The 27717-nt window shown below is 39.9% G+C and overlaps 3 protein-coding genes across 5 annotated transcripts; 1 reads left to right on the top strand and 2 right to left on the bottom strand.

The window, feature by feature from the left end:
- Window positions 1-46: 46 nt before the first annotated feature.
- Window positions 47-10237, bottom strand: gys2 (glycogen synthase 2). 2 transcript variants are annotated; one of them, XM_088406574.1, is made up of 16 exons: window positions 9998-10237; window positions 8175-8356; window positions 7200-7391; window positions 6900-7085; window positions 6054-6198; window positions 5870-5987; window positions 5004-5124; window positions 4822-4928; window positions 4544-4603; window positions 4381-4459; window positions 3392-3505; window positions 2593-2719; window positions 2280-2375; window positions 2038-2201; window positions 1859-1939; window positions 47-284 (listed from the first exon to the last, which is right to left on the bottom strand). In XM_088406574.1, exons 1-16 carry the CDS (start codon window positions 10119-10121, stop codon window positions 66-68), a joined length of 2115 nt encoding a protein of 704 aa, XP_088262700.1. In that variant the 5' UTR covers window positions 10122-10237; the 3' UTR covers window positions 47-65. The 2 variants fall into 2 exon arrangements, 1 of the variants encoding a protein (XP_088262700.1); XR_015864217.1 differs by having other exon boundaries at window positions 216-284; window positions 2038-2115.
- A 2677-nt stretch (window positions 10238-12914) lies between these two features.
- Window positions 12915-18762, bottom strand: ldhba (lactate dehydrogenase Ba). 2 transcript variants are annotated; one of them, XM_088406440.1, is made up of 8 exons: window positions 18744-18762; window positions 15935-16070; window positions 15702-15819; window positions 15457-15630; window positions 14901-15074; window positions 14637-14754; window positions 13844-13967; window positions 12915-13548 (listed from the first exon to the last, which is right to left on the bottom strand). In XM_088406440.1, the coding sequence occupies exons 2-8, from the start codon at window positions 16061-16063 to the stop codon at window positions 13381-13383; spliced, it is 1005 nt and encodes a 334-aa protein (XP_088262566.1). In that variant the 5' UTR covers window positions 16064-16070; window positions 18744-18762; the 3' UTR covers window positions 12915-13380. The 2 variants fall into 2 exon arrangements, with proteins under 2 accessions (XP_088262566.1, XP_088262565.1); XM_088406439.1 differs by lacking the exon at window positions 18744-18762 and adding an exon at window positions 17140-17383.
- Window positions 18763-23784: 5022 nt separating this feature from the next.
- On the top strand, window positions 23785-26740 carry LOC148405374 (tetraspanin-8-like). The gene is made up of 9 exons (XM_088406689.1): window positions 23785-24019; window positions 24134-24199; window positions 24887-25003; window positions 25165-25239; window positions 25317-25412; window positions 25479-25568; window positions 25670-25738; window positions 25819-25902; window positions 25970-26740. The coding sequence occupies exons 1-9, from the start codon at window positions 23960-23962 to the stop codon at window positions 26102-26104; spliced, it is 792 nt and encodes a 263-aa protein (XP_088262815.1). The 5' UTR covers window positions 23785-23959; the 3' UTR covers window positions 26105-26740.
- Window positions 26741-27717: the final 977 nt, after the last annotated feature.

Raw genomic sequence — 27717 nt, forward strand, 5'->3', positions numbered from 1 at the left:
ACTGATGAAAAAAATGGTGTGAGATTCAAAGTCACTCTGATCTCACCCTTCAAATGAGTTCAAACTCAGTTCCTGGATTCTCCTGGTTGTTTGGTTTTCCCTTCCGGTGATGCACCCAAGACGAAGGGAGCCTTAATGTTCAGTCGGTCTTTCTCAGCCTCTTCGTCTTCATCATAGGATTCATCATCGTCATCCTCCACATCGCTGTGGTGGGGCGTGGAGTGGACAGACACTGACGGGGAGGCGGGTACGGAGTAGGGACGGGGATAGCGGAATCCCTCCGTCTGTTGAGATGTAGTTCAAAGATAGCTTCAGAAACATGTCACCAAATGTAAAAATTACAGAATTTGTGCAAAAAAGGGAAGCTGCCACTATGAAGTCAACATTTCTGACAAACTCAGGACTCAAATATGGTCCAACGTATATTTCAATGTACATTTGAACATATTTTCATATGTCTTCAAACATTTGAACATACAGTATTTGCAAATCTTTTCAAATGCACTTGGAAGCTAAATGCTAATAAGGTAGCATTTTTCCCCCATAATGCTACGGCGTATTCACATCCAATCCAGCGTTCTCGTTTTCTTGTGTCCCTGCGTACCCGACACATAATTTTTGATGCATATTTTCAAATAGATGTGGCAGCATGTTTTTTGTTGGTTTTTTTGTTTTTTTTTTACATCAAAACATAAAAAAAGGACAACTTTTTCCGCCATGTTTGTTTTGATCTTGCGTGAAAAAAGAAGACAAAAAAAAGAGACAAAAAGAACACATCTTTGTTTACATAAATAAAAGCCAAACAAAACTCTTCAGTAACCCAATCAGCGTCAATGCACTCCAAAGTTATGGCTTGTCAATCTTGAATCACCCAAATGCTAAACTGCCAATTAAAGACTGGCAAATGTGGCTCAGATACAACCCCGCGCTTGTCAATCACACCATGAGAGCTCCACTAAAAATTCATGAATGGAAAGGTGGATTTTTTTTCTTTACTAAATTCTTTGCTCACAAAATATATAAAGGTTACGAATATGAATGAACATTATGTTGATTTTTCATTGACAATCTATGGGTAAATATATTTTTTCAACACTGTGATAAATAAGTCTGGAGTCATTTAATTCCAGATAGTCCAGACAGGTACAGGTGTTTTTTTTTTTTTTCAGTGTAGCCTAAAACGAGTCTAAAACGGCTGATGCTTAATGTATTAAGTATTAATGTAATCCATGACTTCCTGTAATTAACCCTTGTGCAGTACTGTATTTTGTTCACCCTTTGATCTTTATATCAATGGCATTTCACATCAAATGAAAGACTTGAAAGAAGACAGGGAGCTGAAATTTCACCCAGATGTTGACAATACATTGAGGTTCAACATTGTTTGAGCCTTTAGTTACCACAACAGCAGGAGTGTGCCATCCCTTGGATAAAGTACTGCAAGAATGATGTGGAAGGAAATGACCCAAAAAAGGTCAAAATACTGCACAAGGGTAAACTACGAAAGTAATGGATTATTTTAATAGATTACCGGAGCAATAAATTACGTTAGGGTTCGTAAATAATTATTATAGGTACTTCTGCGCAAATGCTCTAAAACGGATGAATCCTATAGGTATATAAAATAATTTAAGCCTTGTAAAAGACATAATAGAATTTATTCCACGTTGAAATAAATGTTATTCAAACGCAGATTTGCAGGAAAAAAAACTAGTCTGTTTTGAGTTATGCGGTTGTGAAAATGAGGGGAAAAAAAAAACTTGTCTTGTGGTCAGAAAAATCCGCTAAGTACCTGACATTGAATGCCTGGACTTAAAAAAAAAAAAGTCTTCGTAATAGTATGAGCTTTCGATCTGACCTTCAAAGGCGCCATGGGGTCCACTTTAAACTTGTCAGGGAAAGCTCTGCTGAGCGCAAGAAGACGTGCATGGATGTAGAACTGTAAATGAGAAGTCAATAATTTAATCACTGAAAAGAAATTTGCCTTTCAATGCTTTCCCTCTCCCCTATGAAGCTTAGTGTTTTATGAGAACATACCCGTCCCAGATATCTCCAGTCCAACAGGTCAGACAACCTCTCTGCTCTGTTGCGCTGAATGATGCGCTGACGCCGTGACTGTTGGCAGAAAGTGAACATGAACTGAGTCAGCTGGTTACAGGAATCCTCGGCAGAACGGAACCGCCGGTCCACGATGTAAATACCTGAGAAGAGAGGAAGGAAAACATTTTTTTCGGAGTAATTGCCAATCAGTCCGTTAAGCTGCGCGCGTGTATACAAACCATAGGCAGCGGGGTCTGAAACATGTTCCTCCATAAAACACCCAAAACCAGAAAGGTTTGTCGTCACACTGGGAATACCCATTACAGTGCATTCACCTAAAGAAGCAGAAGAAACCCAAAAGTTTCTGATCACTTGGAGATATTTTCCTGAAGGCAAATTTCATCATCACAAAGGTCGCAAACCACCAAGTACTGAGCCAAGTACTGCTTAGAACGATTTGGTCTGACCAGACAAACCCTTTATAAAAGATATTTGGACTCAGCTTTTGTTCTTGGTCTATAGTCTCTCTTGTTGATAACGCTGACACCGTACCTGGTGTGTATCCCCAAGGTTCATAGTAAGAGGGGAATACTCCAAGGTTACAGCCACGGACAAAGTCCTCATAGTCCAGTGGCAGCAGAGGACTTGTAGAGGATAGAAATTCAGGATGGAAAATTACCTGGAAAGGAGAAAGCATTGTCATGTGAAATACCATACCATAAAACACATTTAAAACATTTATGTTTGAGCATAGTGTGCGCCCTATGTCCTGATTAAGTGTGGGAATCGACCCCATAATCGAGACCGCCTGATAATGGAGCGCCAAGTATGGTACCTCTTATCAAAACTCTTGAGTAATTATGAACAACAAACAAGAAGGAAGACAAGGGTCTTTTTCTCACGAGGATAGCTGACAGAGATGTGCACCTTTGCAGATCTCCTACTGTTCAGAAAACTCTTTCAAAAGCACTTGCTGCACACCTGTAAGGTTGGGAAAAAATTATGGCAGCAAGTAGTTGGGGATGTATCGTATCTCTCTGTGCACAAGTCGGGTTTTTTTCCCTCGTTTTCAACCCCCATTTTGGTCGACTTAAATGTATACCCGCAGAACCCAAAACAGAACTATTTTTTCTACATCTGTGTTTAAATAACATTAATATGAATTTGAAATGTAATATGTCATTTACAAGGCTTAAAATGATTTCATATACCTCCAATTCCATATAAGAGTATACAGAAAATATACACAACATTGTGAGGTGGTTTGGGTTTGATTGCCTTACTCACCAAAGACAAAAATCAGCTCAAACTCAACAAATGAGGAATAAGCTTTTGATATGACTCCCGGTACCTTAACACGGTCCATCCTGGAATTAAATAGGCCGATCCGTCTGATATTTGCAAGAATGGGATCAGATGAGTCATCAAGCATGTTGTGTGTTGTCACTGGAGGGAGGCTGTGTCTCTGTAGATACGTTGCGTATTAGAAGACGGAAAAATATCACAAATCGTAGAAATTGCACCTACAAAATCTGGTTTATACAACAATATTTTAAAGATTTACTCGGAAGCAGTTCCAGGGTTCAGTTTTGTGGATTGCACTTTAGTTATATCTTTTTAGCTCGTGTAAGAAAAAAATACATACAAATACGGCGAAATGTAGGGGGTGCGTGGATTCAATTTAAAAGTAAAAATAGGCGTGAAATAGCCATGTTTCTCCGTAAGAATGGAGCTAAGATTGACATTTAAACCTGTAATGCCTTGAATGCAGCCTGGACTGCAACATGACACAGGAAACAAAAGTGTAACTTTGAGAAATCAACAACAAAATGCGGGTGTGGTAAAAGTGCGAGGACTGCAGATGAAAACCCACAAATCACAACAATGCATTCTCCAGTTACCAATGAGGCAATTCAGTCCAGTCACTTCCATTTGCACTCAATTTTGAACCTCTGAAATATTGACATTAACATAAATTCCCTTCATGGGGAAAGACTTTTAATAGGCATTTGGATTTTAACCGTCTGATATAACATCGATCATACTGACACAACCGGTCTATTAAACTCCAGTCTGGGATGGGAGAATGTCATTAAGTCTCGGCTTAGTTATTGCACTGACTTTCATTCATGTTTTACCACACAGGAGGATCAAGCATCACGCCCATTGATCACGATTGGGAAATACCATATCCATTCAGAAATATAGCTAGAGCTGAGATTAAAAATGTACGGATTGCGCTAGTCACAAAAGACTCCAATTTCAGAAGACAATTGCTCAAACGCTAACACGTAAACACTAAGTATGTTAGCATTGCAAGATGCTAACTTTAAACATTACCTGAGCGGCGTAGATGGCTCTCTTCATTATAGTGAAGTCATCTCGGTCCAAAATGGAGTCCATATCCGGGATCTTTCCTCTGATGACAATACCAGTTATTCATGCCCTTATTTTAAAAATAAATGGACGTTTGACCCAAAAAAATATTAAAAGCTCTGCTTACATTAACAGCGCATCGTACAGTCGTTTTCCAAACTTCTCTTTCACGGCGTGGGCAGTATCCCTGTGAAATAGTAACCAAAATTATCTAATACTCTAATTGTACCGTATTTTTCGGACTATGAACCGCGAGTTTTTCAATATAGTCCGGTGCGGCTTTTCTGCTGCTTTTTCCAAACGGTCAAGCGATTGCAGACACACAGTTTTTCTTTTGCTTCCATATATTTGATGTAAAGCCAGCGTTATTATCCATTAGCGTTAAAAAAGTCCAGTAGGGCTTACCATAGCTGTTTGCGTATAGCTTGGCCCTTCAGGGATTCCACATTGAAGTTGTTGGTTTTAGCTGGCATTATAAAGAAAACAACTACAGTCACATCATGTCTGTGGATCTGCGGAGGGCAGAGAGTAAAAAGAATTGTTTACGTAGGAAACGTATTAGTTCAAACAGAAGATCGAGAACTCACTCGGAGCAGGTAGTTAAGCCTGGATAGCGATTCAAGGAAAAGATCTGCTCCTTTGTTGGAGAACTCATAGCGCCCAGCAATGAAAAAGAACAGTGTTTTATCAAGGTTGAAGTCCAGGTGTCTGTGAAAACGAATTGATTGATTAGCATACAATTCATTCATTCCAACATTGTAGCACCTTAACGTGTGTAAGATGGGTAAATGCTAACTATTGAAGTTACTTTTCCAGTTAGAGTGTGAAGGGTCTTTTTAATATAAATGTTTCAATACTCTCAATACTTTGCAAAAAGGAAGCAAACAAGTAAAAAGAAGCAAATAAGTGAGATTACACAAACAAGAAAAAGGATGCAAAAAAGAAAAAAAGAAGCAAACAAGAAAAAACAAATAAGAAAAAAGAAGCAATCAATAAAAAGGAAGCAAACAAAAAAGATGCAAACAAGAATAAAGAAGCAAACAAGAAAAAAGAAGCAATCAATAACAAAGATGCAAATAAGAAAAAAGAAGCAAACAAGAATAAAGAAGCAAAGTAAAAAATGCAAACAAGAAAAAAGAAGCAAAAAAGAAAGAATACACAAACAAGAAAAAGGATACAAAAGAAAAAAGCAAACAAGAAAAAAGAAGCAAAAAAGGAAAAAAAAAGCAATCAATAAAAAGAAAGTAAACAAGAAAAACGATGCAAACAAGAGTAAACAAGAAAAAAATGCAAACAAGAAAAAAGACGCGAACAAGAAAATGCCCGCAGCTCTCTTCTAAGATGTTTTTTTTATGCGATTTTCTTTTTTGTTTGCTTAGGGGTTTTTTTTTGTGTAATTTACACTTCAGCGCCACCGCACTTTTCAAATATTTTTCCTCTAAGAATCCCTTACCCGTAGAAGTGCCCTCTGACAAACTCCTGGATGCGAGCCTTGTTAATGGAGTGCAGGTTCTGAAACTCATGCATGGCTGAGAACTTTTTTACATTCAGCCCATTAGGAGTCACGACATCTGTTCAGCGAACACAGAAAAACAGTTATTACAGGAACATATTATAAAGCTGAGCCAATCGTCTACCTGGCTTCCTGTGTAGCATATGATTGGCTTCCACGGCGGTGATTTCCGAGACTGTTGTGAATACATGAGAGCAATGGACTGCGGCTCTCTCCAAGCAGTAGCGGTGGTAGATCTGACGTTCGCCAGCCTCCTTGTCAATGTTGAACTACAGCGCAAAAGGTGAGCGTTCAACTGGATTTGTTCTAATTTATTTCATCAATTATCATTTTTTAGAGGGTGTGGGGGGGACATACGTGCTTTTATGTACAAAAATGGTAAAAATACGATAATAGCAAAAGTAACAAGATTTTTGCATTATGGAATTTTGGGGGGTTTGGAACCGATTAGGCTGTTTATATGTAAAACGCGTCTCTACTTATGAAAGTTTCACCTTTGGAAATTACTTCCGAAATGAATGAATTTGTACCACTGTACCTTAATTCTCGTCGCAAGCAGGTGTGTTTACTATACACAAAGTGAAAAATGGATAATGCCCCCCAAATGATTCCATCCATAAAAATGATGAAGAAAATATGGATTGACCGCTCAGGTCAAACTGAATAAGTTTGTTGTCAATTACCCATTGAGCGGGTGCGCGGCCTTTAAACTCCGCGTTGACCTTTCCAATCGGCCAATTATGAAGCATCGGCCCCTTTACACGCGTTTCAAAAATCTTTAACCATTTTGTGGCATTTGCCCAATCCTTTCATCTTTACGTCAAAGGGAACGCACTGAATGAATGCACTAGGGAGCTGAAATTTCACCCAGATGCTGACAAGATGTGAAATTTCAAAATGGCACTCGTACAACTGCAAGAATGATGCGGAAAAATAAATAACCAGAAAGTGATCAAGGGTTAGACTTGACCTTATCTAAGTTGTTGTAAAAATCAACATTTCCGGCGCAGAGGTATCGTCCCAGCAGAGTTGCATGAGTGGTGAAGATAGTCGCTATGGGGATCTTCCGGGAGCGACACAGAATGAGCCCTGGACCCGCCTGCCACTCGTGGAAATGAGCAATGACGTTGGGCTTGTCTTCAAGATGATCTGTTAACTGGAAACACGAGGTATAAAATACATGAAAAAAAAATTAGAGGTCATAATCCTTTTTTTCAAACCTGGAAACATCACAGCACTTTAATATGTTGTTTTGAGTTAGTTTCGAGACCTCTTTGAAGAACCAAGCAATCAGGGAGCCGAGGATGAGAGCGTCATTGGCCTCCCGGTCTTGGTACGGCAGACCGATTTTGCAAGTCTCCCACAGGTCCCCCTTCCAGCGGTCCAGGTTCCAAGCGGCAGAACCAATGTCAAATAGGATCACGTAGGGGCTGCCCTCAATTAGCCAGCGGCCAAAATACACCTAGAGCAAAGAACAAGAGTCATTCCTTTGAATGGATTATGTTAATTGTAGCAATTGACAATATGGTGAAGAGTGCAGAGAGAGACACCTTTTTAGGACGTTTAATTTGTACGCTTTTATTTGACATTTCCAGCAATCAAGGAAGCGATATTTATTTTGGGGATTATTTTGAGCATGTAAGTTTACTTATGTTTAGTTTGGAGTCATGCGACGTGCTTCCTGTGTGATGTCATTGCTAAAGCGCTAAAAACACGGACATCAGACACGTTACGTGTTTTTTTTTTATGCGAACGTGTGCAATGTTAGCCGTAGATAATGCCAGTTTTACGTTTGTATGTTCTAGGCTGTAAATTGATTGACGGGAAGCGTAAACGAGTAAAGATGAAAGTGAAAGACAACGGTAAACATCATTTCAGAAAACTATTGTGTTGTTCGTGGGCAAGGCGGCATATTAATAAATGATAAAAAGGTACTTATTAGAATTAGCGCCATTCAGGTATGTCTTAAAAACGTTCCTAAAACTAACATCACCGATTACTAAGGTCATTTAATTGTTATTTTCAACCAGTTAACGTCTTGTTTGACAGGTTGTGGAGCTAATATTTGTGCTGGCATCTGACCACACCAGATTGCATTGTAGTGTAATACTGCCGTCTAGTGGTGAAATGTATGAATGTTTGAAGTAAAATAATAGCAGAAAATCAACAGTAGATTGCAGCAGTGTATCTAAACTGAAGTGAGTGTACAAATTACAAGCACATATGTCTGCGTGAGTTCTCTCACTTGGCAGCCATTTTGGATCAGCGCATCCATGGCCTTCCTGATGGGAGGAATCCGTGGCTCACACTTTTCCACCTGTGTCTTAAAGTTATGTTCAACGTAGGGTCCCATCATAAAGTAGTTCTCTCCCCATTCGTCCACGGTGATCTTGGCTTTGGTCTGGATCACAGTGTAGATTCCTCCGACTGCACCGACACAGACCGAGACCATTTATTAAAATCCATCTATTCGTTTGAAATAACTCCTGTAGAATATGGTTATGCATAACTTATCACATAAAAGACCATATCATTTCAATTACAGACAAATGAGCACTTCTTTGTTGTTTACATGCTTTTTGTTGGATTATCATTCACAAAGAGGTCAAAGGTCATGTCCAATATTCAGCTTGTACCTACATAAATGAAAAATACACAAATAAATTAGTGCTGTCATATATATATAATGGATATGTATTTGGTTTTCAATTTGATTTGTAGTTTGTAGCTTATTGTCACATGTATAGGTGTATTAATAATAGTTTGAAAATAATTGATAATCATAATTGAAAAAAAATGTTTTTGTTAAAATAAATGGGAGAATTCACATTTTTCTGATTCACTGCTATTTATTGTGGATAAAATATTGTGTCTTTTAAGCACTTATGTTGTGTATAATATCCAGTATAATAAAAGTAAAACACGTGGAAGTGTTTGTTTTTCCACTGCCTGGCTTGGTAAAAAAAAAAAAAAAAACACTGATATGAAAGCCCTCACTGAGTCCGCAATGACGTTGAAATGACGTTATTTGCGAGGACAGATTGAAACACCTGGAACGGCCTCTGAACTGGACAACATGACGAGTTAGGATTCATAAAAAAAACAAACCTCATTTGTGCGCAACAGAGTGATAGTAAAAATGATAGAAAAAAATAATACCATGTTTTACGTGCCAATAAATCTTCATTGGTAAATAACACTGTTTTAACATAAGTTTTTTTACAAATTTATATAAGTCAACATATAGGAATGACTGATCCCATTTGTGTAGCTTAATGTGTAACTTTTCAAAAGCGTTGGACTATCTCCACTTTCTCCGCCTTTCAATATTTACACAGCCACACACAGAAAATAATTCAATTGAATTCCTCATGGATTTCTACTGAAACGTGAAGCTTGAGATGTATCATTGTCAAGTATGAATGGACTTTTAAGTTTGTTTTTTTTAAATTGACTTTCAGATTTTGACGAGGCCGCCCCGAAACTTTTTTTTTTTTTTATATACATTTTTTCAAGGCATTTCGAAATTGATCATCCAGGTCCTGAAGTGACAAAGCAGCCCCAGAATTTCACACCACTACGACTATTTGAGAAGATTTTTGCTTGGGATGTTTTCGGTTCATTTTATTTCATGGTTTAGGTTTTACTTAACCGATTTTTTTGATTGAACAGACCCGAAGGTCATCAGGTATTCTGTTTATTATACATTTAAGGCACGGGTGTCAAACTCAAGGCCCGGGGGCAAGATCTGGCCCGTCACACTATTTTACATGGCCCACGAAATTCTGATTTGACTTCAAGTTTCTGGTTTAAATACCAAACTTGTCTTCTTTTTTCTACTTCCTCTTCCTTCAAGAAGCATTTTTTGTTCCCAGACTCTCTTTGGAAGAGTTTTTACAGGCCTCTGTTCTCAAAACTTAAATAAGTACGTGAGGAACACACTTCAATTTGATTTCGGTCTTCTGACAGAAAGTAGAAGGACAATGGACAGGACAATCCTTGATTTAAGGTTTTTTTCTTTGGTTCCTGGAAAAAGTTACCGAATAATATTGAGATTTTTTTTCTGACCTTTATTGGTGACCTCCCAGGCTACCTCAAAAAGAAGCAGGTCCTCCACAGGCAGGTCATCCTCCTCCCAAGATGGCAGAACGCCACTCAAAGACGTCATCGACAAAGATCGTGATAACGGCATCCTGGATTGAAATTTTCCAATCAAATTTCGACGATTGTATTCTTCGTAGGGGATTCTGTGTTGGATACAGCAGGACGAGATGCGTAGATATGGTCGGATGGGCTAAAGAACTCCAACCCCACTGACAAGCGCCAACCTTTAGCCCGCATGTGCACACACTCACAAACATCACGTGACTGCAAAATTTGGTTTAGTGGTCATGTATGAAGCTGCTTGTGAAATCAAGTAGATCTGAAAATGTGTCATAAATCCTTTTAAAATGAATTGTAATTGCAATGGTTTTATATGGTCCAAAATTTGAACAATAATTATTTGTGTGAACAAAATCTCGCACGTCCAGCTGCAATCACGTAGAAATGTCAAAATGGTTGCATTTTGATCATTGACATGTTTTATTCATCTGCTGGAAATTTCAGCTCCCTAGTGTTTTTCCCATTGATTCTTTTATGATATAAAATCAAAGGAATGTCCATAATTTGTAACATAATGCCACAAGGCTTAATTTTGATTCACAAACATACAGTAGAAACGACTGTAATGGAAACTTTGCTATTTTCTGATGAAAATAACGCCTAGTATGTGTTCCGATAAACGTTTGAAATGTTGAATTTCGTAGTATTTTACCGCAAATTGTTTTCCGGCTTACGCCGATGTTAAAAGCAAAGCCGGTAATGACATCGTAACAACTTTGAATCCCTGCTCGTGGAAACGGGCGAATCCAACTCCAAAGCGGGGCGTCATTTCCGAGAAATGAATGATACATTTCCGCGCCGCAATTTACGGCCGCCCAAGCGCCGACGGATGCGATTGGCCGCGAGACGCCGGGTCACCAGGTCACCTACTGGAGTGGAATATAAAACAAGCCCCAATGGATGGCAGCGATCATACGTTTTGAAAAGATATTAGCGAAATATTTTGAAGCTTTTCCCCGCACAAGACAGGAAAAGATGAAATTTGCAGTTCTGGTTTTGATGTGCGGGCTGATTGTTGGTCAAGATGCCGGATGTCTCGGTGTTTCTCTGGCAGGATTTCTACCAGGACGGGATTCACGGGCAATGGGTAAGATTTTATAAGTGGAAGCAACCTCATGTTCATACTTATGACTTTATATCGATATCGATACAGCTAAATAATTGCCAATTTGTGAACCATGTCACTGTTATTTACCTCATTCATTCATTAGCACATACAAAACAATTACGGTATTTTAGGTAATATATTATAGATAATATATTACGTTCAACTACTTCATTTATTATGATTCATATATTATTTTGAAATATATTTGCCACAATAATTGGATTCATTAATATTAATAAGTTATTAGGTTTTTTTAAGTTATTGCAATTATTACAAATGATTTTTTTAAATGTGTTTTGGGACATTTAATGTAAATAATTGGATTAATTAATATTAATATGTTAGTTTTTTTTTAAGAGTTATTGCGATTATTACAAATGAATATTTTATATGTGTTTGGGGATATTTAATGTAAATAATTATATACAATTGCATTGCAACAACTACTTTTTGCAGGTTATGATTATTTTGTCCATTTTGACTAAACTACCGTCATAAGAGCATGATTTTGAGATGATTTTTCTTCATTAGTTACTACAAATAAATGTTTACTTGTTTATTGCCCAACAATTGTTATTACATTCCATACGATAACGAAAACATGCTCGCCAAGGTCTTATTTTCTTTTGATTTTTGATAAGGTCCCATCCGCTCCAGAAGAAGCACCTTGGGAGACTTTTTGGAGGAGCCCAACTTGTGTTTGTCCCGGAGGGAAAACCACACCCAGCAGCAGCAGCAGCAGCAGCACTTGTGCAACGACCTCAGGAACAAATTCAACGTCAACCCGTTCGGCCTTCGCTTCGGCAAGCGCTACAATCACGCTTCAGTCTTCACGAGAGCTTTTACAAGAGCCACGAAAAGCAGATTTGCTCCTCCGACGTCCTTTCCGCGACAACTGACCTGAAGCACGTTTTGCCTTGCGAGTCCCATGCAGGATTAATGATAAATCGGGGGAAAAGTGAAAAAAAAAGACATCATCGCAGCTATTCCAAAAGCAATGCAAAATTCGTAAAAAAAGCTGTCATATTTTCTGTAGTGATTATATTTGCCACAAGAGGGCAGTGAAACGCCGTTCAAAGTATTCCTTTTTTTTTGTTCGTTTTGTTTTGAATCTTGTAGTCTTTTTGTTGTCCAAAAACGAATGAAAAAGTTTGTTCACCTCATGCAGTGCTGTCCATTTTGTGTGATGTCACTCATTTTTTTTACTCGTCGTGTTGACGTAGTTTTAATTTTTCAGTCGTTATTAATAAAACGAATTAGAAATATGCTGTATGTATTCAGATGCTTATTAATGAAGATCTTACCAAAAGTGTTCGCTCACCTGCCTTTGGTGTTCTATCGGGTTAAGGTCAAGAGGTTAAGGTTAATCCACGCCAGACTCTGTCATCCATGTTGGATGAAGAAGGGGCCTGCTGCAAACTGTTCCCACAACAGCCCCACAAAATAAGAGAGCGGCTCGTTCTTTCACAAATGTCTTGTTTCACAGTCTGCATGCCTGCGTGCTTGACTTGATACACCTGTGGACAGGCCAAGTGATTAGGACACCTGATTCTAATCATTGGAATGGGTGAGGGAATAATTTTGGTAATACTGTGTGTGTATATATATATATATATATATATATATATATATATATATATATATATATATATATATATATATATATAAAAAACGTCACTAAATAAATTCATAAAAACGCACACAAAATACTCATTGTCAATTGGTTAGGTTCATTTAATGTGATTTCGTCGAAGAAGATACTAACAGCGGCTTGTCTAAAATTCCATGTGCTTCGGGTTCATGGTGTGATTCAGTACAAAGACAAGACAAAAAATGCACGCCAGGAGTTTTGGGTTCTGTCTGACAGCGGTAAAGAGGAGCAGAATTACCGATCCGTTTTGTTGTGCTTCAAGTACACCGACACGACAATTTACTTCGCAGTTTAGGAGAAAATGTGCTCTTATTTTGAAATGACTTCAGCTTATACGACACCATCCACAAACACCGACGTTGTGCGTTAAAAGAACCACAGGGAGTGATTGAGAGGAATATAATCAAATGTAGCAATGAGCAAACGAAGCTTCGTGAAGCTTCATCTGTAGAAGTGCTTCACGAAGCTTCGTTTGTGCATCGCTAATCAAATGACATTGTGCATGACTTGTGTGGATCTATTAGGACTTCAAATGTCCTTGAGGTCCCTCTGGATGCCCCAAAGAGTGTCGGCGCTCCTTTTCAGCTGAGCCACTTCGTCGTCCGTCAGGGTCATGTTGACGACGCTGCTCACGCCGCTGTTATTCAGGACACATGGCAAAGACAGGAAGACCTCTTCTCCGATGCCGTACATGCCCTACGTAAACACGGAATTCCTCGCGGTCAGCTTGTTATTCGACAGAACTTGAGGATTTAGGAACATTTTTTGACAACTTCATCCGCCATGTTTGTTTTGATCTCGGAACACGTCTTTGTTTACGTCGGGGAAGCCCAGTTGAAACCGTTGTCATCTTATACAGTAGTAAATGATGCCAAAAATGTATACTTAACTAAGATTGACAATTTTTTTTTTTTAATTTTAAAAATAAAAATCTACATTTTTAGGAATTTTTCTTCCATAATTCAATATTGTGTGTGTGTGTGTGTCTGACCTTGACCATGGTGGAAACGGGGTGCACGCGGCTCATGTTTTTGACGATACTCTCCGTCAGGTCAGCCACGCTCAAGCCGATGGCCCAGTTGGTGTAACCCTTGAGCTTGATCACCTCATAGGCACTGACACACAATCCAGCAATTTGTTAACGTCATTTGAATGCATCCAGAAACTTGCAGAAAACACACTTGTCCCCCAATGGTTTTGTAACTAAGACCTCCCCAACCACTAAATGAGGAGGGAGGTCTGAGAAGGTGCAGGGAGCTGTACTCTCTCCTCGTGAGAAAATGCTACTTGTCTTCCTTCTGGTTTGTTGTTTATGAAATGTTCTATGTTCCCTAAACCCGACACTTTGATCAAAAAGCTCAATTTTCAAGCAAAGCACCATCATGTTGCTGATAATTAAAAGTAACATCATTTCCAATACTGCTGAGTGTTTTCATAAGTGCCTAAGTGACATCCAGATCTAATTACCAAGTAGCATGAGCGCTGCTCCACGAGCTGCGTTCAATCGACCAGAGTTGCATTTAACAATCCCACGGGACCATTTGTGGTAAAAATACGTCATCGCCGCTGGGCCTCAAATATCAGAGGCGCTCCAGTTTTCCCACAGCGACAGCACCATCAAATACCATCAATTTATGAATTGACTGACTTTAAACGCCAGATTTAATGACCGGTATATAGTTTCTGACCGCATTTTAAGCCCTAAAAAATGATTAATGTTGCAGCAAATCAATCATTGAATCACTTATATTAGTAATGGAAAGAAAAGTCAATAAAAAACAAACCTGTCCACCACAGCTTTATGTGTGGCCTTCCACTGTTCTTTATCACCATCACTACCGACGTCGGGATTCAGCTTCTGCAAGTTGACCCCGGCGACATTTGCACCGCTCCACACAGGCACTGGAACAGAAAAAGCGCAATACTTCAATACCGTCAAAAAGCGTGCTGTGGTCTGACGAGTCCACATTTCAAATTGTTTTGGGAAGTTGTGGATTTTGTGACCGAGGGTGAAGGCGTGCTAATAACGATAGTTAATCCCGACTCACCACTGGTGTCTCCATGCTCACCCAGCACCCAACCGTTGAAGGAGCTAGCATGGATGCCGAGGCGTTCGGCCATCATGAAGCGAAAGCGGGCAGAGTCCAGGTTGGTGCCGCTGCCGATGACGCGGTGTTTGGGAAGGCCGCTCAGCTTCCAGGTCACATAGGTAAGTATGTCCACTGTAAATAATCAAATCATGATCACACAGACAAGTGAGTATGTTACAGTTTGCACGAATCGGAACGTGACCGAAATTTCCAAGGACAAAAAAGCCTCAAAAGTCGAATCTAGCATCACGACACACTCGATATTCTTCTAGTATGAAATTCAGCGACAGTCTTTGTTGAATGAAATGGAAATATGTTGGTAAAAAATGTGGAATTGTGGGAAAAGCATGACGTTTTGAAATGTAAAAAAAAATAGCTTGCACGGCATAAATTGATGTTTGAAATGTTTCAAATGAGTCAGGATAAAATAAATGATTCGGAATGACATTTATGGGGATGCTTTGGGTATTTCCACAATTCCAGCACCAAATGTGAACCATTGTGTTGGATTTACCAGGATTGGAGACAACGATGAGCGTGCACTGCGGACTGTGCTTCATGATCTGGGGTATGATGGACTTAAAGACGTTTACGTTCCTTTGTACCAAGTTGAGACGACTCTCGCCTTCCTGCTGGCGGACTCCCGCAGTTACCACCACCAAGCGAGAATTGGCGGTCACTGCGTAATCTGGGAGAGGAAAACGACGGCCTTCGTCATGCGAGAAAAAGACAGAAAACAAGCGAGCGGCGCGACCCGACCTTTGTCGGCAACAATCTTGGAGGTCTTGAGGAAGAGGCTGCCGTGCTGCAGGTCCATCACCTCACCCTTCAGGCGATCTTCCATCACATCGACCAGAGCTAGCTCGTCGCACAGATCCTTCAAACGTAAACAATAAGCATACATGACTTTCTAGCCATGGAAGAGCGCCGTCATATTTGTCAAAACATCCCGGCAATGTGCCGTAAATCATTTTTTCATTGCTGAGTCTTACCCGCAGGAGGATGCTGATAGCGCAGGCCATTCCCACTTGGCCCACCCCAACTACTGTCACTTTGTTCCTGGGGGGCTCTGCAGAGGTTCCCGGCAAAGGGCTGATGAGCTTCTGTAGCACCGAGGACATGATGGAGCTGCAGGGATAATTTTAAGGTCACTCAAGACTTCCTTATGTCCACAATCCCCCCTGTACACTATATATATATATATATATATATATATATATATATATATATATATATATATATATATATATATATATATATATACATATATATATATATATATACATATATATATATATATATATATATATATATATATATATATATATATATATATATATATATATATACACACACACACACACACACACACACACACACACACACACATACACACACGTTGGCAGCTGGCGCCTGGTGAGACGGACTTCAAAAAAATCTCCGAAAAAAAATTACTGAACGCAAAAAATAATTCATCTGAGCAATGTAAATGTCTGCAACAGTCCAGCGATGCTATCAAGGTCATATGCTTGTGTTGGTGACAAAATGGGGACACGTTGCACAGCTAAAATGACCGGCACATTGTATGCTAGTTTTTTTTTTCCGCTCTGCTGTAATGTGCGTCATTCGAAATATTTTTCATATCATCGAGCTTTAATTAAAGCCCATTTGGGTTGAATTACCTAGCAGGGACACACGGGCAAAAAATAAAAAAACAAAAACAGAATATTATAGACATCATCAAGTTTAAACACAATAATGAAATGCATGTGCATGGACAAAGGCAGCATCATTCAAAAATCAATCAAAAATGTAATAATCGTTCAGCGACCATATGTGGCCTATTATATTAATATCTAATCGGTAGATATGGGACATTTTATGAATATTTTTCTCACAATTAGAGTATCACTGAATTTATGTAAGAGGGCGAATATTACGCAGATATTTTTTCATCGCCATATGATTTTGATTCAAATGATCAGACAGCGAATACGTACGGCATAAAAGGTGTTAATCGCCGCTCAACACGATCAAAATCAAAGCATCACAAAGAAGCATTTTTTCACGCGTGCACAAATAATATGATGGGTAAATGAGCAGAACATTTCAAGTCAAAGCATCCATTACTGTTGAACGCATCTCGAAAAAAATCCCCGCAGTAAACATTCCGATATATAACGATTAAGATACTTACGTTTATTTTAGTCGCGCTTTTTAAATCCGTTATTCCGACCTTGTCACGGGCAGGTGGCGAATCTATGAGGGAGAATAAAGTGGGCGGAGAAGGAGGACTGCTGGGAAGAATACCAATATGGGGTATCCCACATAAGTGACGGTATTCAGCCTTTTTTCACGGCATACAGTGTGGCATTGTTTCACATTAATAAATTGACCCAATATTCAAAACCAGATCGCATTGTCTCTTCCAGGGATTACGAAAAAAAACACGACGTGATTTAGAATATTTTAGCACCCCTGAAATGTTTTGAATAGCTATATTCACAGAGGCACGCACTTGCTTGGTACTACAAATCCCAGAATGCACTTCAACATCCGGCTATTTGTCATCTACCGTTTGGCAGTAACGATATTCATTTTGATGAAAGTTTAAAGGCGAAGTCAAGCCAAAACGTTCATGGACAATGGATCCCGATATAGTATTCTGGATAAAAATGGGTTTTAAAATACGGATCAAGCAGAAGAATCCACCTCTTTTTGGCTATAAAAGAACCAAACTTATCAACAAATGCCTACTTGTCATGTTTACCGACGGTGGCCTTCACAGAACAAAAGGGATTTCCTAGAGCTATACAGTAGTATCACATTTTTTATTCTACCTAAACCACTCAACTTTTCGATACTGTGATTACTAGTGATTTAAATTGGTATGACTAATAATGGGGACCTAAGATCTTTAATTTTTTCCTTTTACATGACGCACTAACTAGCGCTAATCACTAGCCGAGTATGATCATGATACCTGTAGCCTATAATACGCATTGCACCATCTTGAACATCTTGTACCTCTGCCCCCCTGCTGATGCTGCACACCATTATGGCGGCTGTGATACAGGCTGCTGTCCAATAGGACGCCAAGGTCGTGCTTCTCTCCCCATCCAATGGGATTAGAGCGAGCTCATCTCCTAAAGGCACCAACCGGGCTGCATCAGGAGCTTTTGTGTGGATGTTTGAGGACCGTTGCGTTTCAAGCATGAAAAGAGTGTATGTGTGTGTGTGTGGTGGGGGGCCTCACAAGGAGGCGGGGCTATTACATAACCACCCAAAGCCCCATCATGGAATGCCTCACGCGATGATTTAATCCACCAGTTTCTAAATCTCCTTTTTTTTTTTCACCAACACAACAAGCTCATGAAACAGGCTCAGAACATTTGAAATGGAATTTTTTTTTTTAGATTTTCACTATTATATCAGCTGGATGACAAGTTCAGAAATGTGCAACAAAAATATTCTTTTCTGTTTTAGTACTTACACTTAAAGTTAAAACCACATCTGTGGTTCTGCAGTTGACTGCAACTGAATTGCAACACAGTAATATAAGTGTAACACGAAAACAAAGCCAGATATGGCGTAAAACACCATCATGTTTGATACAGGTGCAATTAACGATCATGTCCACTGAATAGCATTATCATATTTTACATGACGCTCAATTGGCGGCTGTCGGTTCTCGTTTATAACTGCCTGCCCTACAACTATAGAAGACAGTTTCACTAACATTTGTCTAAATTCCACATCACATACACTACAAGTAAAAAGTCTACGTCGCATGTGACTCACCTCTCCCAGAATGCTTTTCTAGCCCCTCACCTCCATGGTTCCAATCACACAAACATTCCCAGGCCCCATATTGAAGCGTGTTATCATTGGGCTGGAAAGCCTCATGGCAGGAGGCTTTAAAGTCAATGAATGGACGCATGAATGAATGTGCCACTGCGATATTTCAGCGCCTTTGTTCTCGCTAGCTCTTTGTTTTGAGACCAATATAATTCCCGCATATTATCACCCTAGCTTTTGGGCATGTAGCGTTTGGTGGCGGCCCATTACATCTGCACAGCATTTGAGAAAAAGAACTGGAAGGCAACAGTAAACCAGTGTGATGGGTCAGGGGCTCCTACATTGTATAATAATAAAAAAAACGAAATAAAAACACCAGGGTGCTTGTATTCATTTTGGGGGTGCTTGAGCACCCAAAACAGTCTTGAAACAAAATCAAAATGGCAAAAAATGGCAGTGGGAATAAGAATGGTAGCAGTAAAATAAAATGGCATACCAGCGGTTCATTACACACCTATCTACACATTCTAGTGGCTCCTAGCAACTTGTGTTGTACAATTTCTCGTAAATTACGAGCATCCTCGTGTAAGATCATTTCATGATAACTAGACTACACGTGAACACGTTTATTTGCGAGCTTTTGAACTTTTATAATCATTTCATTCATTACCTATCATAAATGTAATTAATTACACCCTGCCTTATTTAGCTGGCACACCCCCCCCCCCCCCCAACATAAAGCACTGCCCAAAATGTACTTATTCCGTTTTTCCTTTCCGCATGAGGACATTAAATCAGAACTTTAGTGTAATTCCCGCAAATGGCTGACACCAATCGCTGCTTATCCTCCAAATCAGGCTTATTTTGCGTCATCCCAATTTTACAGGTAAAAACGCAAAAATGTGGAAATCGTTTGACAGCTTTGATATTTCCTTCAACGGCATAGAGGTGACTCCATTTCCCGTGACCTCGCTCGGTTCGACGCATCCTCTTTCCTTCGACAAGACGGGCAGCATACAAAGTGGCTACTTTTTAAGCGACCAAATGGATTCGAATGATGGCCGCGTTGTGTGCTACTACGACCCAGGCCGGGCCTGCTACCATTAGATGATGCAGATATTTCCACATGTAGCACATTAGGATTCACACGCTGTGCTAAATGGGGCCAAGGGGTGTTTGATATTTTTAGGAAATACTGTACCACAATATTGATATTTCCGACTGCGTGTGCGCACGCGCCAATGCGTTGGTGACATACATAATGTTTCAGTCTAAATACTGCCATCCACTGGTCAGCCGTAATTCATGCGCATTCATTCAAATTGACACAAAATCGCACATTTATTATTGAAAAAAAATGTTTTCAAACCTAAACAGGAACTCAATTCAAAGTGTTTTACTTACGCAAAATTGATGAATTATGGGTAAAGTACACTTGGAGGTCATTGGCAGGGTCAAGTGAAACGCTGGATCGGCCTCATTCGGAAAAATACCTGGTTAAAAAAACAAAACAAAACATTTTTGATTTTCTGAAAATGTCACAAAATTTACAAGAGTAAAAAGAAACATATATATTATATTATTTGGGGTTTATTTTGAAAATCTCGGATGTTAAACATTTAGTAAATTTTGTTTTTTATTATTCTGGAGTATTCTGGTGCCTTTTTCCGGGTTTAAATGCTCCTTCCCTGTTACAACATGGATTTGAAATGTTAAACGTTTGCTTTGACTCTACTGCCCTCTAGTGGTCATTATCAGCACACCGCGCTTTAAGGAGAACTGGCTTCATGATTGAAACAAGTGTCTTATCAATTATTCTAATATACTGCTTGTTCATAGACTTTTTTTTTGTCACACCTTCCACAGATGATGTTCAACATTTTAGGAAGAATGACCAATGTTAGAATTAAATGTTACTCTAGCTTCTAATTGTTTATTATTATTATTATTATTATTATTTACATTTAACGCTGCAGGAAGTCTTCCGGATAAAAATTGGGCAATGTAGGCATAATGAGTTGAGAACCCCAGGTAAAAACATCAAAATTGTACATACATATGAAAAATTGTTACCAAAATAGTATAGTAAGTGTTACCTATATATAATATACAATCAAAAAACATCACAAATAAAACATGTAAAAAGGATTTATTTACCTTTGAGTGGCGCTTGTTATGCCCATATTCCCTAGTAAAGGTAGCCTAAGCTAGGCTAGCTTCAGATTTCTTGATTATCTCCAGCTTCGTTTCCATACAAATCATCTTCTTCTCTCTTTAACATCATTAGAAATCTTGGGACCCATGGCTATCCCTTTCAACTTTGAATTAAACAATAAAATACACTATGAATACGCTTTTAGAACCACTCACAATCCAACAAAGCCTTCAGTTCCGCCATTTTGAAATGAGTGAGGCCGACCAATAGTAGATCAGCCTGTGAGGAGACTCCGACCAATAGCAGACCAGCATTGTACTGACATGTTACATGGAGGCATTGAAAATAAGTGCAATTACCTAAAAACGCCTGCAGATGGCGACATCTGGGCCTAGGGTCATGACGATTGTTTTTATCGCAAAGCTGGAAAAATACTATAAAGAGGGGATGAAAAAACTCAGTATTCTGCGTTGCAACAAGAAAAAAAACATAAGGGATTTCATTAAAGAAAAAAACTGCATAATAACGTTATGTTTTAATGCAATACAATTGAATAATTCCTAAAATTAAATTAAGCTAAAAAAAAAAAAAGGATTCAGCTCAGTTGTTTTAATGTGGTGTTTTAAGTGCATTTCCTCCAGGAATGTATAAAAATAATGAATATTGTTTCTTGGTGCTATAAATAAACTATGACTAATATTTGACCGGAAAGGATGATTGTCATCCTCCCCATTGAAAAATTCCCTTCCCTTGATCTTGCTGAAAGGCTTTTTCACATCATTTTTCCTCGATAATATCATCAAAGGGGACTTTTTGGAGTTGAGCTCAACTTCACAGTTGCTTCTGTCCCACTCAATCAAGACGCTACCAATTTCCAAAAGAAAAGACAAAACTTGTTTTCCCCTCCTAATTGTTAACGGTGGCTCACATGACTCAAGCTTGAAAAAGCATCCAGGAATCTTGCGTAACATCCCTGAAAACTCGCCGCGCTCTGCATGTTGATCTAAAGAGGCCAATGGAATAGCCCAGCCACATCTGGAGCGGAGTTTCGTCCGCCGTGCCGTTTCCCCGAAAGCCGGAGGAAAAGAAACGGCCATTGTACGGCGCCCGTGCGTGGGCGGGGCCAGTACTCCTCCACATGACGTCATGTATTCCTCAAACAAGCCCAGTTTGTATCCAAACAACGTTCATGTTCTGATGGGTCCTTGGCATCAGTCCTGTTCACTCAGAAAACGCATTCAACTACATTTTAAATTCATTGTTCAGCCACATCAATCATAATAAAACACATCGATGGAATTATTTAGCAAACATCCGCCATCAAAATGAATTTCCTTTCTTCAAACAGGCCCCTTTAGACGGATAACAGCTTTGCGCATCTTGATAGTTTCTCATTCACGTGTATGATGTGGAAGATTCTTTATGAATTGGAATGAGCCAGTTCATTGCAGGTAATAGCTTTGCGCATCTTTTTCTTCGTTTTCTGACGTTGATGATACTTTACGACCGGAATTACTTTCACGACGCAGGTAGTTTCTCAATCGGTTTCATGATGTGGATAATTCTTTATCAGTAGATAAACATGTTAGTAGTTTCTCAGCCGTCTATATAATGCGGAAGATGCTTTGTGACCTGGAATGACCTTCAGTAGATAGATGCAATGTTTTATGTCGTACTTCTGGCCAATTAGGATTTTTATGCGTGCCCTGAGTGCTGCTGCAAATGTTTTGACACATTCAGACTTTCGCCAGACACCCGCAGCAATCCTGTCATGTTTACCCATCCAGCCCCCCCCCCCCGAGCCATGGCGGCCAAGAGATAGTGTAAACGTGGCTTTAGCACTACGCAGAGCACAGCGACGACCCCCCTCCCCAAGCATGTGGAAATCTGGACCCCTTTGTTTATGTAAAGGTGACATCAAGTACTAAACGGGATGCTGAGGTGATGTGTCAGGCAGATGGTTTTCTGCCCTCGGCCTGACCCCCATTCGAAGCGTGGAAATGTGGCGGCGCCATTTGCACCCAAGAAGGGACGACGTGTGCAAGAATCCTGCAATAATTGCGCCGGGAACTTGTGGCGGTGGATGCGATTACAATAATTATCAAATAAATCATTTTACATTGACATCTGACTTGGTTTTTGCTTTTGGATTTTGACTGGGACAAAAAACGTATATATATATATATATATATATATATATATATATATATATATATATATATATATATATATATATATATATATACTGTTTCTTAGTAAATAAGGCTAATTTTCTCTGCTTTTGAGTCAGAAACTGGTGCTTGCTAACTGGTGCTTGTTGAGCATGCTAAAAGTGTCCTAGATGGATGGAATTTTTTAAATATTATTGTCAGCGGTATCCGAAGCTCGCCACTTATCTTGAAAGTGTTGATCTGAGCAAAATACTTCCCTTTTTAGGTATGGAAGTGGGTGTGAAAGAGGAATAAACGGGTGGGGTTGAAGTTTGGATGTTTTGTGCAATCGTCAATGCTCGTTGTGTGCGTGTATACTTTTTTTTAATGTAATTTCAGTGATGGTTCCTCCCGCAAGACAATGCTTGCTTCATGTTGATTGAGCAGGAACCAAGCGGCACCAGCGCCAGTTTTTTTTTGTCCTCCTTTTTGTTAGACGATTGCTTCCAAGCATTCCTTTGCACGGGACACATCTGGATGGAGGCGTTTGAGAAGGAGCCCCACCAGCACTCCTCTCCGCCCTCCCTCCTTAGATCAGGAAAAAAAAAGAAAGTGCGATGAACAATGCGCACATGTGTTCCACTTTCTTCCCAAATATCCTCGCTTTCGCCCCCCCACCCCCTTCAGTCCCCAATGCAGTCCTAACCCCGCCCCCCTCCCCCCTCCCATATTTCCTTCCCTCACGAGTAGAACAGGCCAGTTAGGAAAGAGGGGGGTGCGGTTTTTGTCTTTTTTTGTTGTTGTATTTGTGTGTTCTTTTGTTTTGTACGTTTGTAAATGTCGATGTGTTCCAACAACGCAGTTACTGTACTTTGACTTTGTTTTGACGCCGCGGGACATTTGTAGCAGACACAATGGGGAAAGTAAACATTTGGTTGAGAAGGAGTTTCATTGTTGTCACAAGTCTGATGGCGGTGAGTGTTGTTTTTTTTCCGATGCATTTGCTTCCATGCATTTCTATGACGCGGATATTTCAAAGGTTAACTCGAAACATGTGGCAAATTGGCTGTTTTTTCTCCACTTGGCAGATCATCGGAGCGCTTATGTTGGCTGGAACGCTTTTCAGCCATGGGCACTACCACCGGGATGAGCAGGTTACGCCCCCTATCTGCCAAACTGTCTATCTACTTTATCTCTCCTTGAACGTAGTGCCCCTCTTCAAAACATTTGCATTCAAGCAGTGAGAAACGTTCGTTTTCATTTGAATGATAAAAGTATTTTCCCGTTAATACATCGCTTGTAATTCTTGAGATGAGGCCCGCGTAATAGAAAATGGTAGAACTGCTCAATCGGTGAATATTTGTAACATAAACACTATTAATACAAACAATAAGAAACGTGACTAAATTGAATAGAAATCATTGTTTCACTGTTGTGCATATTAACCCTTTGGCAATTTGAGTCATTTTCTTCCACATCACGTCACCATGTGGGTGAAATTTCAGCTCCCTTTTGTCTTCTCTCAATGTTGTCCCTTTGATTTGAAATGCATTTGATTTAAAAAGCAAAATATTGGGCAAAATACTGCACAAGGGTTAATAAGGTTCAAATCTCGGGGGTTAAAAGTCTGTTTTTTCCGGCTTTTTTAGCCCCGTTTCACCCCTTAAGTCATGGATATTTGAACACAATCAGCAACACATGTCGACAGATATTATAACAATAAATAAATACGTCAAGGCACCACTGTGCAAGTATACCTGCTGCTGATAAATCATAGTAGTCCAATTTTGTGTCGGCTTTCCTGTTAAGTCCTCATGAGAACCTCGTTACCAAATCCACAGATAGAGGACATGATCGTGGGCATCAACGCCATGTACGCCCTGTCCATCACCACCCTGGTCCTGCCCATCGTCGGCTTATACGGCGCCTGCAAAGAGAAGAGATGGGTGCTCATTGTGGTATGCAAACACACGTGCATAGGAACACATCTAATTAATAATGAAATATAGTGGGGTTAATGAGGCATTTATTCCCCCCCCAAAAAAGTGGCATTCGAGCGAGGACGTGCAGGTTTTGTATTTCCTTTGACACTGTGATAGTTTGCTGATTTGTATCTCAGTTCACAGTGGGAATGATCCTGTGCAGCTTGTTTGTGCTTTACATGGCCATCCATGTGCTCATCATCCGGCCCATGGTAATTCCAAGGCATCTTTTTCTCACTTTCTCGCCGAATAAGGACGCTGCGAGCATTCCTTTGATTTTTCCTTGCAGATCATTGATATACTATCCAGCTTTTACTTGAGCATGCAGCCAATCAGGAACGCCAGTGAGATCCATCTGAAAATCCTGCAGGAGACCCAAATCGAAGTGCGTGACATCGGGCGGCGCGCATCCAAAATGGAGGACTCCTCTTTTGTTGTCTTTGCTTACTAGTTGCAGTGCTGCGGCGTGGAACGTGGCTACGAGGAGTGGGGCTACAACATCTCCGAATCCTGCCTGTGCAACAACTCCTCGGCCCGCTGCGTGAGTACGCGCAGGAACAACGACCGCCCTTGGTCAAAATTTGAAGCATCCCTGTCAATCAAATTTCACCACTGATGCCGTTGCTGTGTTTGGTGTGGCAGGTGGAGGCCCCCAAGAACAGCAGCCTCTTTGGGCTCAACGGGGACATGACAGTCATGATTTATAAAGAAGTAAGGTCCGGTCTGCTTTTATTCCATACGAGAGGGATAGTTTTTTACGTTCGCGTACGCGATTTCCTTCGCCGCCGCAGCCTTGCGTTCCGATCCTGATCTCGCATCTGAACTTGGCCATCAACATCATGGTGGGGGTTTCAACGGGCCTGGCTTCGCTTTGGGTAGGGATTCGCTCGGCGGCGCGTTCTAGACGCCGGCGCGCTAGGAATTTGCTTGGTTTCTTCCTAGATATTGTCGTGCGCGCTGAGCGTCGCCATCTTGTGTCAGCTGAGAGAGAAAAAGGACACGCTGGTGGTGGCGTACAGTCGAGAGGCCAAAACGGGAAACTACGCCGTCCTGGCCGAGCCGGCCGAGCTCACTTGATCGGACCTCCGGACGCGAAAGGTTAACTTCCGACGGGCCATGACCTCCCGGCGCAAAACCGACGAGCGCCTCCTATGATTTGTGAATGTGTCGGATTGTGTGCAATCGAATTCGAGCGTGGGATTCCGCAACTGACTTTTGCATGCCGAGGAATCTAAATGTTGTTACTGTGATGTTTTTTTGTTAATTGTTTGAAAATTGATTGCGAAATGAAACGATTCATTTTTGCTCATTAGCAAGATTATGTCTTTTTTTGTATCGTTGAATGATAAAGGGATCAAGGGTCAGGTGTTCTGGCTTTTAGCCAGACAAGAGTGCCTTCAACTTCCAATATTTCTCATTATAATTTGTCAGTAAGTTTGATTGTAGCAGCAGCATGTTTAACATTAAAGTTCAGATCAATAACAATAAAAAAATAACTCGTGAACATGGTCAGTCCGTGTTACATTTGCTAACTGGTTATTAACGTTCAGAAAAATGTATTAAAAATAGATAAAGACTATTGATTTACATTTTACTATGGAAACACCAACATTGAAATGAAGCGCGATTTTAATATTTATTCTCTGAAGCGATGTAGCACATTTTTAATTACATTTTTTGACGATGTAGAACGAAACAAAAAACTTTGTATTCCCGTTTGTTGTGATCTGCAGCGATTCTCATTTTGAGATGAAGCGCGATTTTAATATTTATTCTCTGAAGCGATGTAGCACATTTTTAATTACATTTTTTGACGATGTAGAACGAAACAAAAAACTTTGTATTCCCGTTTGTTGTGATCTGCAGCGATTCTCATTTTGACCACAAGACGGCGCCAGATGACGATGTGTCCTATAATATGCCATTCCCAAAAATGCGCTTGCATATTCTTTAAGCTATTTTACCCGAGTCGTATTTGAATTGTTCCCTGTTTGGATCAATTGCGTCTTCAATCTCAGCCTTACTTAAATAAATTACAGTTAACTGTGATATTGACAGACATATGCTTCTGATAGTTACCTAAGGGCCATGGAAAAATGAAAAAAAAATCTAATGTATAAACACGAAAGTTGTAATGTTCTGAAAATAACACGACGCGCTAATTGAACGTCCCCCAGGTGTCTTTCTAACAAGCACGCGTGCAATGGTGATTGAAAACTCACCAACATCTTTGCTTGACCACAACGTCTGCCTTCTTGAGGAGTTCTCTGAAGTTTTTCACCGTTTTGCGGGTTCTTGGGCTGGAGTTAGGAAGAGCGTCCATTCTGCGACCTGCAAACGGATTGAACGTATTTTGGAATTTTCATATGAACTGTATAATATTGGTCTAATGACTGAATGGGAGAATGGCGCTGCTAAGTCATCTTGCACAGCAGGGGGCGTTGTCGACAAGGGAGCGCTATTCCACCAACAACTTCACAAGCGGAAAAAGACGCTTCTATGGAGGCAATATTAAATCACTTGGATGTTTTAAATTTTTATTTTTGTAATTTTCAACTTTTTTTCCAACTAATTGTAGTTGAGCCTAGTTTGAGGGTGTCGTGTGGGGTTTTGTGCCCACCATTAAAAAAATAAAAATACAAAAAATAAGCCGCCGGAAAGTACTGTCCAATCAACTCAGCTGTGTGAAG

The sequence above is a fragment of the Hippichthys cyanospilos genome, chromosome 22, assembly GCF_059441005.1.
Source record: "Hippichthys cyanospilos isolate Australia breed blue-spotted pipefish chromosome 22, RoL_Hcya_1.0, whole genome shotgun sequence".
Lineage (NCBI taxonomy): Eukaryota > Metazoa > Chordata > Actinopteri > Syngnathiformes > Syngnathidae > Hippichthys > Hippichthys cyanospilos.